The 14,320-nt window shown below is 49.3% G+C and overlaps 2 protein-coding genes across 4 annotated transcripts in view; both read left to right on the top strand.

The window, feature by feature from the left end:
* LOC130483723 (mitochondrial adenyl nucleotide antiporter SLC25A23-like) overlaps nt 1–938 on the top strand; it is a 39,127-nt gene extending 38,189 nt beyond the window's left edge. The window contains exon 10 of the mRNA XM_056856611.1: nt 750–938. Coding sequence (XP_056712589.1) covers nt 750–934 — 185 coding nt within the window. The 3' untranslated portion in view covers nt 935–938. The remainder of the gene's footprint in view (nt 1–749) is intronic.
* Nucleotides 939–7,813: 6,875 nt separating this feature from the next.
* The window catches only part of KHSRP (KH-type splicing regulatory protein), a 28,338-nt gene continuing 21,831 nt past the window's right edge, over nt 7,814–14,320 (top strand). Inside the window, exon 1 of one of the 3 annotated variants that reach the window (XM_056853264.1) lies at nt 7,814–7,931. In XM_056853264.1, the coding sequence (XP_056709242.1) occupies nt 7,839–7,931 (93 nt within the window). In that variant the 5' untranslated portion in view covers nt 7,814–7,838. Of the gene's footprint in view, nt 8,043–14,320 lie in introns of all 3 variants that reach the window. The other 2 variants (XM_056853257.1, XM_056853248.1) reach the window with 2 other exon arrangements.

Genomic DNA, 14,320 nt, shown 5'->3' with positions numbered 1-14,320 from the left:
ATTTGAACCTGGATCTCCCAGATCCTAGTCTAACAGCCTAGCCATTCTAGTGAAAGACCTCCACCTGAGACCCTGGAGAGACCCTGCCATTATGAAGCTGGTTGACTAACCTCTGGAAGGTTGTAGGGACATTCCACAACCCAAAAGGGAGTACAGTCAACTCAAAAAGTCCAGTAGGGGTAGTAAAGGCAGATTTGGTTCTGGTAGCATCATCTGGAGCTGCAGGGTGAGGCTCTTGAGCTTTGTACAAGACATGGCAGGGTGGCCTTTCTGAGTGCTGGGGGTGGCCCCTCCATGGCCCTTAAAACGGTTGTCTTCCCCAACAAATTTTCTCCCTTGGGCTTCTCTTAACTCTGTTACCTGATCTGCAAAGTCCACAGCTTGAACACATGAAGCTGCCTTATACTGAATCAGACTCCTGGTCCATCAAAGTCAGTATTGTCTTCTCAGACCGGCAACTGCTCTCCAGGGTTTCAGGCAGGGGTCTTTCACATCACCTACTTACCTAGTCCCTTCCGCTGGAGATGCCGGGGATTGAACCTGGGATTGAACCTTCTACACGCCAAGCAGATGCTTAAACACTGAACCACTGCTTAACCCCTCCCACGGCTTCTGAAACACTGTCCTATACCACATGAGTTTGCACCTCAGGGGACCTAGCAACCATTTTAAATAACCGGCTCTGCTTTCTTGATGACTGCCCGGTCCCTAATCTCCATTTCCTGCCCTGTCTTTCTCTCCCCATCTAGCATCCATTGAGGGCGCCCCGCAACTCAGCATGCTGGGGCTCTTCAGACACATCCTGTCCAGGGAGGGGGTCCTGGGCCTCTACCGCGGCATCGCCCCCAACTTCATGAAGGTGATTCCAGCTGTCAGCATCAGCTACGTGGTGTACGAGAACATGAAGCGTGCCCTGGGGGTGACGTCCCGATGAAGCTGGCGCCTGCCTCACCCAAGCATGTGGGACCCGCCTCTCAAGAAGGACCATTCCTCTCGACATCACGTTTCCAAGGTGGAAGCAGATTGGGAAGTGTCTCCTCCGCTCTGGGGGCTGTCAGAAGGAGGGCTGTACAGGCCCATGTCTTCCTCATCTTTGCAAGAGTGGAGCCCTATCTGAGAAGGAGAGCCAAAGAAGACTTGTCTTGCTTGTTCTCCTGGGGATTGGGAATCACTGGTCCCTTGTGGCATTGACTTCCTTAGGTTTCCTATGTTCTGGAGGTTTGTGGTAGGATTGCTTCTGAGCTGAGGTCCTTCATAAGAACATCAGAAGAGCCCTGCTGGATCAGACCATATAGGGTCTATCTAGTCCAGCGTCCTGTCTCACACAGCAGCCAACCAGTTCCTCTGGAGGTCCAGCAATAGGGCAGAGAGGCTGAGGCCTTCCCCTGATGTGGCCTTCTGGCACTGATGTTCAGAGGTCGTCTGCTTCTGAATGTAGAAGTTCCTTGGAGCCACAGAGGCTACTGTGGCTGGTAGCCTCTGATGGACCTCTCCTCGATGAATCCCAAGACTCCCTGGGTAGCCTGCTGCTGTCTGCACATGCATCGTCTTCTTCCTACTGCCGAGTGTGATTACCGTGGCCTCTTTCTCAGTTCTGCGTATTCCTACCAGCCTCGTCCAGTGGAAAATCAAGCCAACCGGCATTAATTTAAACGGGAAGCTATCTGATCAGCATAGCGGGGATCTCCGGGTTGCTTCCCGGTCAATCAGCAGTCTCCGCCTTGGGAGACAAACAACTCAGGTATGATCCATTCCCCAAGATACAATAAACCACCGAAGTTGCAGTGGATTCTGCCGAGCCTTCTCGCCTCTGCTTCAGTGGTATTGAACAGCTGAGGGCAGGAGGACACAGGCAAGCCGATTCCTACCTTCTCCTCCCAGATTTATGTTTATAAAACTGAACCACGTTTGATCCTTCTTCCACATCCTGTTCTAAAGAGCACTGGAGCCCCCGCTGACTGCATTTCCGTCCAGCCCTTCTTCACCTTCCATTTAATATGGAAAACGTCTGTATATATTTTGCACATTGACTGTTTTAACTTAAAAGACTCGTCTGTGGGCCACTTACATTACTGTGGCTGGACTAAATTAATGTTCTTCTCCCCCCAAACTCTGTTTCTCTTCTGAAGTGGCTGGCTAGGGAGGCCAACTCGAGGTTGGGAAATTCCTGGAGATTTGGGGGTAGAGCTTGGGAAGGGTGGGGGTTGGGGGAGAGGAGGGACCTTGGTGGGGTATAATGCCCTAGAGTCCACCTTCCAAAGCAGCCATTTTCTCCAGGGGAATTGATCTCTGTATTTTGGAGATCAGCTGCAATTCTGAGAGATCTCCAGCCCCTACCTCGAGGATGGCAGAAAATACAGAAAGAAGTTGTAAGGGCTACAAGTTGTTATCCTAAGCTCCTGGGGGATGCTGCCTAGCAGAGGATGCCCTTGACCTGACCAGATGTAAGATCCCAGTTTTATTTTTCTTCTTGCATGCATGCATGCATGCATTTCCTCTGCTTGTTATGAGATATTATGCTGGCAGCACCAGCTTTGTGGCTTGAGAAATGCCATCTCATAAGCCCTAAAAGCCATGTTCCCTAGTTCTCCTGGCCCCTTTTCTGACTGGCCGGCCTCCTAATTTATTGGCAGGTAGTAATTCAATGGAGGTGGGTCCTTCTTTTTCTACCTTCCACCTTCGAGTTGTAATTATTTGAAATCTCTAGAAGGGGCCGCATAACAGGCCAGGCCAACCTGGCTGCAAACACTTCCTGGACCATTCTCTACCGGCGGGGAGAGTCACCCAAGGTCTGCTGAAGAAAGTAGGATCGGTTCCAGCTGCACAGAAAAGCAGCCACTGTGACATCTCTGGGTATGCAAAGGGTTAACTTTGGCTGAGCTATTGTATGCTAAAAAATCCCAAAATTCTGTGCCAAGAAAGTCTACAATCTGTACGAATGATGCAAATGAAGCAAATTTGCTTAATTTTGTCTGTCTTGCGTAATTTGGTATCTACAATATTTGTTTTGCACTGGAAAGTCATGGGGAAAGGAGCTACACAAAGCACTGATTTTCCTCAACCTCGCTGCATTTGTTCATCTCAGTTTTTCGGAATTCCACCACCACACGGTTTGCTTGCTTATACTTACTATCTGACAACTCCTCGTCTTTCTAGAGCCTTCTGTTTAGCTAGACTGAATGCTAACCCCTCTATAGTTATGCAGGGCAGGATTTTGAATATACCATACCCAGATAGGACCTGTCCTTGCTCTTCTGGCTCTATTGATTCATTAGCTCATGCCCTCTTGGAATGCCGCTTTTACGAGGAACTTCGATCACATTATATCTCCCCCCTTTTAACATATAAATCTAATGCCTCTGTGTCCGACATAATGCATTTTTTACTAAGTGACAGGGATCCCAAGCCTACATTGTCAGTGTCAAGATTTGTTTGTCCTTATATCCCTCAAACATTAGATATATGCTGCTCAAGATCAATGGATCAAGGAGCTTCTAAGGGATAAAAGGAAAGGAAAGAATTTTCCTCAAGGCATTGCCCATACACTCTTGGAGGTATCTTTGCATCCATAAGGTCTAGAAACTTGCTTTCGTGAGATGGGGTGAAAATTGAGATTGTCAGAAAGCTAATCGTTGGTCCCAATACATACCAGGTGTGTTTTCTGCACCTGCAGAGAATTTTGGGGTGCAGGTGTAACCCCTAGCGGCCCCTAATCCACAGGGCGCCTGTAGAGGTGGAGTCTGCTTTGCTTCTCGGGCCAGTCTTTTCCCAAGTGGCTGATGCCTGGGACACTGTTGTGATTTTTTTCCCCTGGAGTAAAATTGGAGGCACATTTAACTCCTTGTAAGTAGGGAAAGGTAGGCGGGAAGGTGGCATGGTACAGCCTCATCCCGTCAGATCTCGGAAGCTGAGCAAGGTTGGTACTTGGATGGGAGACCACCATAGAAGACTCTGCAGAAGTCTCTGCAGGAGGCCCCCCAATACCTGGAACCAGTCCTGATGGCACACCAGGTGAGGGAATTCTTCCCAAAGGTGCTGTTAGTACCCCATGTGAGCCCCCTGTGATATCAGCAGTTAGCATGGGACATCTGATCTGATCTGGATAGCCCAGGCTAGCCTGATCGCATCAGATCTCGGAAGCTAAGCAGGGTCTGCCCAAGTTAGTACTTGGATGGGAGACCACCAAGAAAGTCCAGGGTTGTTGTGCAGAGGCAGGCAATGGCAAACTATGTTCATCTCCTGGCCTGACCTGGACGGCCCTCACCAGCAGGCTCTTCTGATCCTAGAAGCATAGCGGGGTCAGCCCTAGTTAGAGGCAGGCAATAGCAAACCATCTCTGTTCGTCTCTTGCCTTGAAAACCCTACAGGATCGCCAGAAGTTGGCGGCAACGTGACGGCATTTTACACACATGCACAGCATAGGACACTAGCACTATCGGGAAGATTGGGCACACTTGGCACTTGAGAAAATGCCCCTTCTGGGCACCCAGGGAATGGCTGACCCTATTCCAAGTGCCAGAGGCTTCAGGTCCTTTTAAGAGCTTGGAAAGAGTCGGTAATCCCATGGATATTTCTTCTCCCGGTTCCGTGGCAGGCAAAGGCAGTGTCTGCTGAATACCATCCTTCTAAGCCAGAAGAGGACCCGTTTGGACACCCCACCTGGAAGTGACATCATGAGAGAACATGCCTGCCTACACTCTCGTTGGACCTCTCTGGGTGGGCAGCCAGACAGGATAGTGGAGAAACCTGTCTGGCGGGGGGTTGGGGGTTGGATTTGGTCTAATGAACTGGGAAAGGTGCCATGGCGCTTGGAAGACAGCCACAGACAGAAAGCAAGAGTTTCTATGTCTGGAAAATGTCATGATTGTTTTCATTGGGAACTGGTTTATGATATCCAGTAATTATACTTTGGTTTTAGTAGCAAAGGAGTGAGCTGGTGTTGAAAAAGGAAAATAAAACAGGGTGGGTAATCTATTCCAAGCTGTCACATGATTACATGAAGCTACCTTATGACTCTTGGTCCATGATAGTCAGTATTGTCTACTCAGACCGGCAGCGGCTCTCCAGGGTCTCAGGCAGGGGCCTTTCACATCACCTATTTGCCTAGTCCCTGTGACTGGAGATGCCAGGGATTGAACCTGCAACCTTTGCATGCCAAGCAGATGCTCTACCAATGAGCCACAGTCCCTCCCCGGTCTTTCTACAGTATGCTACGATAAGGGTTTGCCAGGTTGCAATGCAAAGATCCCATTTCTATTTTGAAATATGTCACCAGGTTGAGAGAAAGGGCAGTGACAGTTTATCCTGTCCTTTCCCCACCTGCCTCAAGGATTCTGCCCTGCCTTATCTGCCTGCTGTAGCAAGCAGGATGCTCAATTGTGCAGCACAAAAGTGAGGGAAGGGATGTACAAATGGACGGAGGGGTGGCCGGGTAGATGAGAAAATCCCTCTCTTCCTTCCTCTCCCAGTTCCTTGGAGAATTTAAAGGTAAGGGTGAATCCTAGACTCCCACCCCCAACAAAATAATTTGTATATGACAAGGCAGTGGTAGGGAATATTGGGGAGAGACCCCTGCCTTCGATGCAGTGTTTCGGGCAAGATGTCCTTCCAGTCCCTGTTGGCCTGTAAATTTACAGGGCATTGTACCCTACCAAATTCTCTCCCTAAACCCCACTCTCCCAGGCTCTACCTTCAAATCTCCTGGTATTTCCAGGACAACCCAAAGCCTGGGGCAGGTGAGGATTGGGAAGGAGAGGGACCTCAGCGGCGTATCATAAAGAGCTAGGATTGCCAGCCGGGTTGGGAAATACCTGGAGATTTTTGGAGCAGAACATGAGGAAGGCAGGGTTTGGGGAAGGAAGTTCAGTGCCATAGAGACCAATTGCTGAAGTGGCCATTTTCTCCAGGTGAAATAATCTGTCAGCTGGAGATGAGTAGCAATAGTGGGCGATCGCCAGCTACTACCTGGAGGTTCAAGAACACTCAGAAAACTATTAGCATGCTGTAATAAGGAACTACAAGAGAATAACCAGCAGCACTGGCTTTACAAAAAAATACAATTGTTTTTGAAATTTTTATTGTAAAGCCAGTTGCTGCTGGTTATTCTCTCGCACACTACCTGAAGGTTGGCAACCCTATAGAGTCCATCTTCCACCGCAGCCATTTTCTCCAGGCGACCTGATCCCTGTATAGGTTGGGAATTACCTGGAGATTTTTAGGGGTGGAGCCTGAAGGAGGGCAGGATTTGTGGAGGGACTTCAATGCCAAAGGCCATTTATGCATGGGAGGTTTTGCCTTGAATTTGCCGCTCTCTGAATGCACATTTTCCTCATCTGAATTCTCAAAACTCTGCATGGGGGGCTTATTTTTGAGTTTTGAGAATTCGGATAAGGAAAATGTGCAGAGAACAGCAAATCCAAGGCAAAACCTCCCATGCATAAATGGCCATAGAGTCCACCCTCCAAAGCAGCCATTTTCTCCAGGGGAACTGATCTCTGTTGCCTGGAATCAGTTGTAATAGCAGATCTCCAGCCACCACCTGGAGGTTGGCGACCCTATTCCTGCAGCCCGATCAGTTGTAATTCCGGGAGATCTCCAGGCCCCACCTGGAAGTTGGCAACATTATTTGTTACCCTAGAAACCGCCCAACCAAAAGCCACCCCAGCCAAAAAAAATAACTGAATCCCCCCCCCCCCCGGTGCTAAGTCAGAACATTTCTCTGCTTCTTCATTGTTCAGTTTTAAGCTAGGGCACTTTTACTGCGCTTTCCTCTGTTGGAAAGAAAACGCAACTTTTAAATTTATTTATTTACTGGATTAGGTATCACTTTAAGGTCCAAAAGGTGAAAGGGCAGAGGTCACAGAGAGAGCCAAAGTTCAAAGGCGACCAATCAACTCTAAGCGGAGGAGCCGCAAGGCATTGTGGGGGCAGCGGGTCCCCTTCATGCGCCACACGCGAGAGCGAAGGGGCGGGGCCGCACGTGATTGGTTTTTACCCTTCACGCCAATCTAGGGCGTTACAAGAACCCCCAAGGACGTTGGCGGCCGCGGCTTGCCAATCATACTTTATCCCGCCCTCTCGGCAGTCGTTTGGCCAATGGGCTTTCAGGAGATAAAGCGGAAGTTTGCCTTTAAAAAAATACCACCTGAATTAATAAGGCAAATGTGTGAGAGTTCTGAGGCGCTTTCCCCCCAGTCGGTTTCCGGGGCCTAATATGAATACGTTTAAAACGACGGGGTTGCGCGCGCAGCATGCCCGCCAACCCCACACACGAGAGTGGCTGGCTCCCCTCTGTCAATCCCGCCTTGCCACTCCTTCAATCGGCGAGCGGGGATTCGACCGGGCCATTGAGGCGCATTTCGATTGGTCGAGAGGGCCGCGGTCGCCGCTCGCGACCGGTATGACGCACTCCGCCTCCGCCCAATAGAAGAGCCGGCGTCGAGCCCTCTTCCCTTTGCGATAGGCCCGACTCTTATTTCCCTTTAATCCCGCCCTTCCCCTTCCCCCAATGAGGAGGAGAGGCTCCCTTCCCTGCCATTCGGGGAGCCCCCTGGCAATCAAGATATAGCTCCCGCCCGGGCCGGCTGGCCATAGGTGACCTGAGAAGGCCGCCTGTTTCCTCTCCCGCCCATTGGCCGCGCCCGCCTGCCAGTCGCCCCGCTCCGGCGCGCGATTGGCCGGCGGCGAGGGCGGGGCGGCGGCGGCGCGTCCCGCCCCCCGCGCTCCCAGCGTGCAGTGCGGGCGAGTGTGTGTGTGTGTGTGAGGAGAGGGCGAGCGCTCCGGCCTTGTTCCCGCGTTGAGCCCTCGTCGCCGCCGCCGCCTCCGCCTCTCCCGCCGCCATGTCGGACTATAGCGCGGGCGGGCCGCCGCCGCCCTCTGCGGGGCCGCCGGGCGCGGGCGGAGGAGCTGGAGCGACCGGGCCGCCTAGTCAGGCAGGTGGAGGAGGCGCTGGTGGGGCCGGGCAGGCTGGGGGAGCGGCGGGTCCCGGGCCCGGCGGGATCCGGAAAGACGCCTTCGCCGACGCGGTACAACGCGCCCGGCAGGTGAGGGGACCGGAGCGGGCAGGGCGGGGGCGGCGCGCGGGTCCCTTCCCCGGCCCTCGTGGCCCGGCCGAGCCGCTCTGCCCGGCGCGCCGCGTTCGGCCTCCCTCGGCGGCTCTGGCGCACCGGGGCTGAGGGAGAAGCGCCGCCCGTCTCCACGCAAGCAGCCTGCGGTCCTTCCCTGCAAGCAGAAAGCCAGCGCCTCAGGGTGCGGGAGGGGGGCGGCGCCTGCGTCGGCGGGAGGGGGGCTGCGCCTGCGTCGGCGGGCGTCCGACCACGGGGGCGGGAGGTTTCGGTTTCGGACTAAGCGGAAGCACGTGGAGGCCGTGCCCGCCTGGAGATTAGTGGGGGAGTGTGGGCTTTGGGGACCCCAGTGGGGTACGATGCCATAGAGTCCATCCTCTAGAGCTGCCTCTTTTCTCCACGGAAACTGGTTTCCATAGTCTGGAGATCAGTTGCCATTCAGGGAGATCTCCAGGCCCCGCCAGGAGGTTGGCAACCCTACTGGATTGGGGAGATTCCTGGAGATTTTTTTTGGGGGGGGAGGATCCTGGGGGTTGTGGGGTTTATTGAGGTAGAGTTCCTTGGAGCCCATCCGCTAAAGCAGAGGTTCCCAAACTGCTCTGTCCAGCCCTTGGTGCTCCATGAGGAGATTGGAAAGAAAAAATACTACAGTCATTCGGTTTAGTACGTAGGTGCTAGTTGAAAATTGGTGCTCCGTGACTCAAAAGGTTTGGGAACCTCTGCTCTAAAAGCTGCTATTTTCTCCATGGAAATTGATTTGTAATTCGGGGATGTCTCCAGGCCCCACCAGGAGATTGGCATCCTGAAGGCAGATTGACGTGGCGGCGCTCCACTTTAGATTGCAGGTTTCCTCGATTGCACCCCCTTCGCCTGTTAATCAGCTTGAGAGTGTTTGCTGGAGCATTTTGCCTCGATTTGCTGCTTTGCTGAGTGCAGAGAACTTTGTCGCTTGGTGGGGAAAACCACTTAAAAAAAACACAGCCCACAGTCTGCAGTAATAGTTTTCCAGCATGTTTTGTTCTAAGGGCGGTGTAGAGCGGCTAGGAAAACAGTGCCATGCATTCCCTGCGGGACTGGTTCTCTCCTTGCAAAGAGGTCTTTTACACATGCAAAAAGTCGTTCCTCTCCCTCAAGTGGTTAACAGCCCTTTCTACTACCTCATTCTCTCTGCTTTAGGGCTGCTCTGTGTATTTCTAGACTGAGGTGGTAGATGTCGGTATAACTTCAGGCTGCAAACGATGGTGGGCGGCCACCTTTTTGAATTCTGAGCCCCGTTTGTGTGCAAGTTGTAAGAAAGGTAGACTGTAAAAATAATATAGCATAACTGTCACTTCAGTCTAAGGTGGCACACTCCAGAGTGCTGTGCTCTTGAATATCTAGTTTATTTACATAAATGAAATTTTCGTAACAGTACGTTCAAAAACAGAATCCCACCACCTGAAATAAAATTGTCCTCTTGGTCAGTCCGGAATGGCTCATCTGAGATCTTAATGCAGACATGGCCTCTTTCAAGAGCAGCAGAATGAGATGGGGAAGGCCTGCTGGAGAGGGATCATGGCTTCTATCATCCCCCTCTGTTGAACTAAGTCTGGGCCTTCTTATAGAAGTGGCTGTTTTGCTGGAGGAATCCATTGGAGCAAGACTTCTTAGGCTGGAGAAAGAAAGGCTTAAAAAACTTTGCTGAGCAGAGTGGTAAAGATATAAGCCCTTATTTTGCAAACTCCTCTCTGTAAAAGAAAGCTGTGTGAAAAATAAACAAATCTAGCACAACTTTTATCCCACTACGCTATTTGTTCTTTACATGAAGTAATAAATTCCAAGTAGCCACACTGCTCCAAAAGAAAGTCCATGCAACACCCTTTATTAACCAGAATGTCACACAACCGGTGTATAGATTTCAGTTCTGCAGACTCTTTTTTAGGCTGGATGTTTAAAAAAGAGATGGAGAAAAAAGGTGGTTTCAGGCCCTGATCTTGGAGCCCATCATTTTAGAGAGTCATGCAGATTTAGTATAGGGGCGCGAGGTGCTGTCGGTATTTGGCAGCCGTGGCCTTGTGCGTAGAAGGTGGTGAGAACAATTACAGCCTCTGTTGTGAATTAGTTAATCATATGCTCCTTTATCATCAAAAGGAATATATGGGTCCCTTAACACGCCGAGAGCAGGTGAAAAACCTTGGGTTGGATAAGACATGGTGTTTCATTGAATCATAGAGTTGGAAGGGGTCATCTAGTCCAACCCCCTGCACAATGCAGGAAATTCACAACTACCTCCCCCACACACACCCCAGTGACCCCTACTCCGTGCCCAGAAGACAGCCAAGATTGCATTAAAAATAACTGAAATTAATTTGAGGAAATAGGTAGAGTTGATGGAAACCAGGTTGGGTAGCACTAATCCCTGTGGCAAAGGTTAGCCTGAGTGATTGGCCTGAAGTCATGCGGAGTCATATGACTGAAGAGAGGGCAGAACCCAGGTCCCCTGCCCTGTTTATACCAGGACGTTGATCTGTAAAGGAAACCATGAGAGAAAGGTTGAAGTTCACCTATGTGGGGGAAGTCCTGCTCTTCGTGGTCTTTAGCCAGTGGGCAAATTTAAAGTTCTTGAACACAATCAGCGCTTGATTGGCTTGTTCTTGCTAATAAATTTTCGGGGGGGGGGGGAGGAGGTTCTTTCAGAAATCTTTTCCGAGTCAAGGAAGTTCTTCGGGGGGGGGCAAGCAGAGTAAATAGAAGGGGTTGGATTCAGTGCAGTGTTTTTCTGGGCACAAGGACTTCCACCTGGCAGCCTGAAATGTCCTCTGGAAAAAGAATCCTACTCCAGGGGAAGAGGGGACCCCCCAAAGAATAAGATGGGGGGCATTTCAGGCTGCTTCAATAGGGGCGGAACCACAAACGTCCTGCTACCTCGCTGAGTTCTGGCACCCATGGAAACACCATGTCTTATCCAACCCAAGGTCTAGATTTCTTTTACTCAGCTGTGACATTCGAGCCGTCCAAACTTTACTTCCCTTGCTTATGGAAAGTTTAATTATCTTTGTTGCCAGTTGATTTAAATTCTAAATGCTGTGTGAAAATCAACCTTTCGGGGCAGAGGCAAGGGTGACACTGGTTACGTATGCCTTTTCTGAGACTGCTTGACTGTATTTGTCACCTAATAAGCTGCGACAGCTTATATTTTGGGGTTCCTGGAAAGGTGTCACAATATTGACAGTGAGGGCAGAAGGGAGATGAATTACTGATTGCAGAATCTGCTTGGTTTGTGAGCTGTTGAGGATGCAATGTAATTTTTACACTATTGACCATTGGTTTGGAAAAGTTATGTCCATGTTGCGCTAAGTCTCTGGTAGTTTTGGCCACCAAATTCAGTTTACCTTCGGTGCAGTACACATATTGAAAGTTTGTATTGACATCTTGGTTAAAAGTGGTGGTTTGGAGCGGTGGAGTCTGATCTGGAGAACCTGGTTTGATTCCCCACTCCTCCACATGAGCTGCGGAGGCTGATCTGGTGAGCTGGATTCGTTTCCTCAATCCTACACACAAAGCCAGCTGGGTGACCTTGGGCAAGTTACAGCTCTGTTAACGTTCTCTCAACCCCACCTACCCCACAGGGTGTCTGTTGTAGGGAAGGTGATTGCAAGCCGGTTTGAGTCTCCCTTAAGTGGTAGAGAAAGTCGGCATATAAAAACCAACTCTTCTTTGTTCTAATGCTTTGTTTGCCTTAACAGCAATGGATTGGTGTTGAGCAAAGAGAGAATTCTCAGTCTTTCTAAATAAAACATAACTAATGTGTTTTGCGGTGCAATCCTATGCAGAGTCGCTCCCATCAAAGCTTTTTGAAATCAATGGATTGGACTGATTAATTTCTCTGTAGCTAAAACAAATTAAAGCAAGGAGAAAGGACTTAGGAATGCACCATCGGGAGGCCGAGAAAATAGTCAAATTCTGATATCTCGATCCTGAACATAGTTACTTCAAAGTGAGTTATGTTGAATTCAGTGCAACGTCTCCATATTAAGGGTGCTTACGTTTAGGGATACTAAGAACAATTTCCACATTAAGTTGCTAAATCTTCATTTGTATGCAAGTGTTGTCAAGCCGCAACTAACTTACGGCGACCCCATAGGGTTTTTAAGGCTACAGAGGCAGTATGCCATTGCCTGCCTCTGCAGAGTCTTCCTTGATGGTCTCCCATCCAAGTACCAAACCCTGCTCAGCTGACAAGATCAGGCAGTGGCATGCTGCCTTTCCTCCCCAGCCCTTCACAGGCACAGAACCATGTTTTGAGTTCCTATGGGGTTTTCAAATAGCTTAATTCGAAAGCAAAAATATGTGTAACTATTCAGGTGAAACTCTGCTGGCAGAAAGGCACTGAGGACTTCAACCTGCAAGTCCCTCAGTTCTGCTGAGGAATCAAGAGATAGGACTCCAGATTGCATACACTGTCACAGTGGCTTGTGACGAGAACCTGCTTCCTTGGTGACTTTAGAAAATGTCAGCCTCCCTGTTCATAGAACGCTCTGATGATCTTCAGCGGGAGCATGGTGTGGCTAGAATCAGGTTGCCCCTTCTGCCAAAAAACAGGAGCTGTCCAATTGAATCCATAACAACCAATGGTTTGATCAAGTGTGCCTGATCCTTTAGAATTCTACAGTTAAAGCACCCAAACAAATATGGAGTTTCTTTCAAACCAGAACATCTTCGCTCTCAGACCCAAATGTGGGGAGAGGAACAAGGAGGGAGCATGCAGCCTGAGAATAAACTTACCTTTTCTTCATGGAAAAAAGTTGTTCGGCCCTGGTTGACCACCAAGGAAGTCCAGGATCACTACGCAGAGGCAGGCAGTGGCAAACCACCTCTGGTCATCTCTTGCCTTGAAAACCCTATGGGGTCACCATAAGTTGGCCGCAATGTTCCACCAACACTGAGTTGGTGGGGCTGAAATGTCACCCTACCCTAAATTGTTTGCTTGTAAAAGCCTTATTATGGGAAATCCTGGGAGTTAAAGTCCTCCCCCCGCCCCGTGGTCCAGTATTGTCTTTTACAGCTCTCCTTAGAGGATTATTTTCCCACAAACACACGCACACAATCTGTTAGCATCCTTCCGGGTTTTCTATCTCAGTTGTATGTTCTTATAGCTCTGCTTATTTGATCTCCAGAACCATTCTTTTCTATACTGCTGGGTAATTTTTTCCCCTTCACTGCTCAATTTTGAAACTTCGGTGTTATCTTTGATTCCTCTTTTTCTCCTAGCTCATTTGCTCTGTTTTTTGCTTTCTTGTTTGCAACGTCTGTATATTCACCCTTTTTCCTGATGCAGCTAAAGATCTTATCCAGACTTTTTTCTTTTATGGACTGTCATGACAGTTAGTTTTCCTCCATGATCTAAAATTTTGGGGTGAAACTTCTTGTTATTTTTTACTTATTCTGCAATATTTTCAGAATTAAAATCTGCTGATTATCTGCACATCTCTTACAAAATAATAGGGAGATAGGAATAAGCACAGGTTTTTAATATATATTCGAAGGCTCACATGTCCTTTGGTCCGTACACAGTCCAGAACTGGGCACGCACATAAGTCCAGGGTATGTTCTTTTTCACCAGTTGAGACCCACGGTGGCCAAATAACTCATGAAATTCAGAGCCAGCTGAGCTAAGGTGAATGATAGCCCTCCCCCCTCCATCCTCCAGTTAAGGATTGTTGATGATAATGAAGTTTTTAAATAGAAAATATTGGAACCAGGGTGCACTGTCCTTACTTATGTGCTGTTTCAAAACATTCAAAACAAAAATTGTGCTCCTTGTATTATTTGCAAACCTTTTGAATATTGTAAGGTTTGTATTTTCCAGAAAGGTAGAGATTGAAAATAAAAGGAGGGCAGTGGTAAATGTTAGGGGATCAGAATTCTCTTGAAAATAAATTAAAGTTGATGCTATCAACATATTGGTGGTGGAACGCATTGTCAAGTCACAGAAGACTTATGGCAACCCTTTAGGGTTTTCAAGGCAAGAGGCGTTCAGAGGTGGTTTGCCATTGCCTGCCTCTGCATGGTGACCCGGGACATTTTTGGTGGTCTCCCATCCAAGGGCCAACCCTGCTTAGCTTCTGAGATCTGATGAGATTGTGCTAGCCTGGGCCATTCAAGTCAGGACCATGGAACAAAAAAGACCATATATTCTTTTCAGCAAGTTTTGTCCAAAGCGATGGTCTTATCTCTTACTCCAAGTGTATCCTCCAACTGTAAATGGGATTTCAACC

This window comes from Euleptes europaea, chromosome 1 (assembly GCF_029931775.1).
Source record: "Euleptes europaea isolate rEulEur1 chromosome 1, rEulEur1.hap1, whole genome shotgun sequence".
NCBI lineage: Eukaryota > Metazoa > Chordata > Lepidosauria > Squamata > Sphaerodactylidae > Euleptes > Euleptes europaea.
This window is presented reverse-complemented; position numbering and strand designations above follow the sequence as displayed.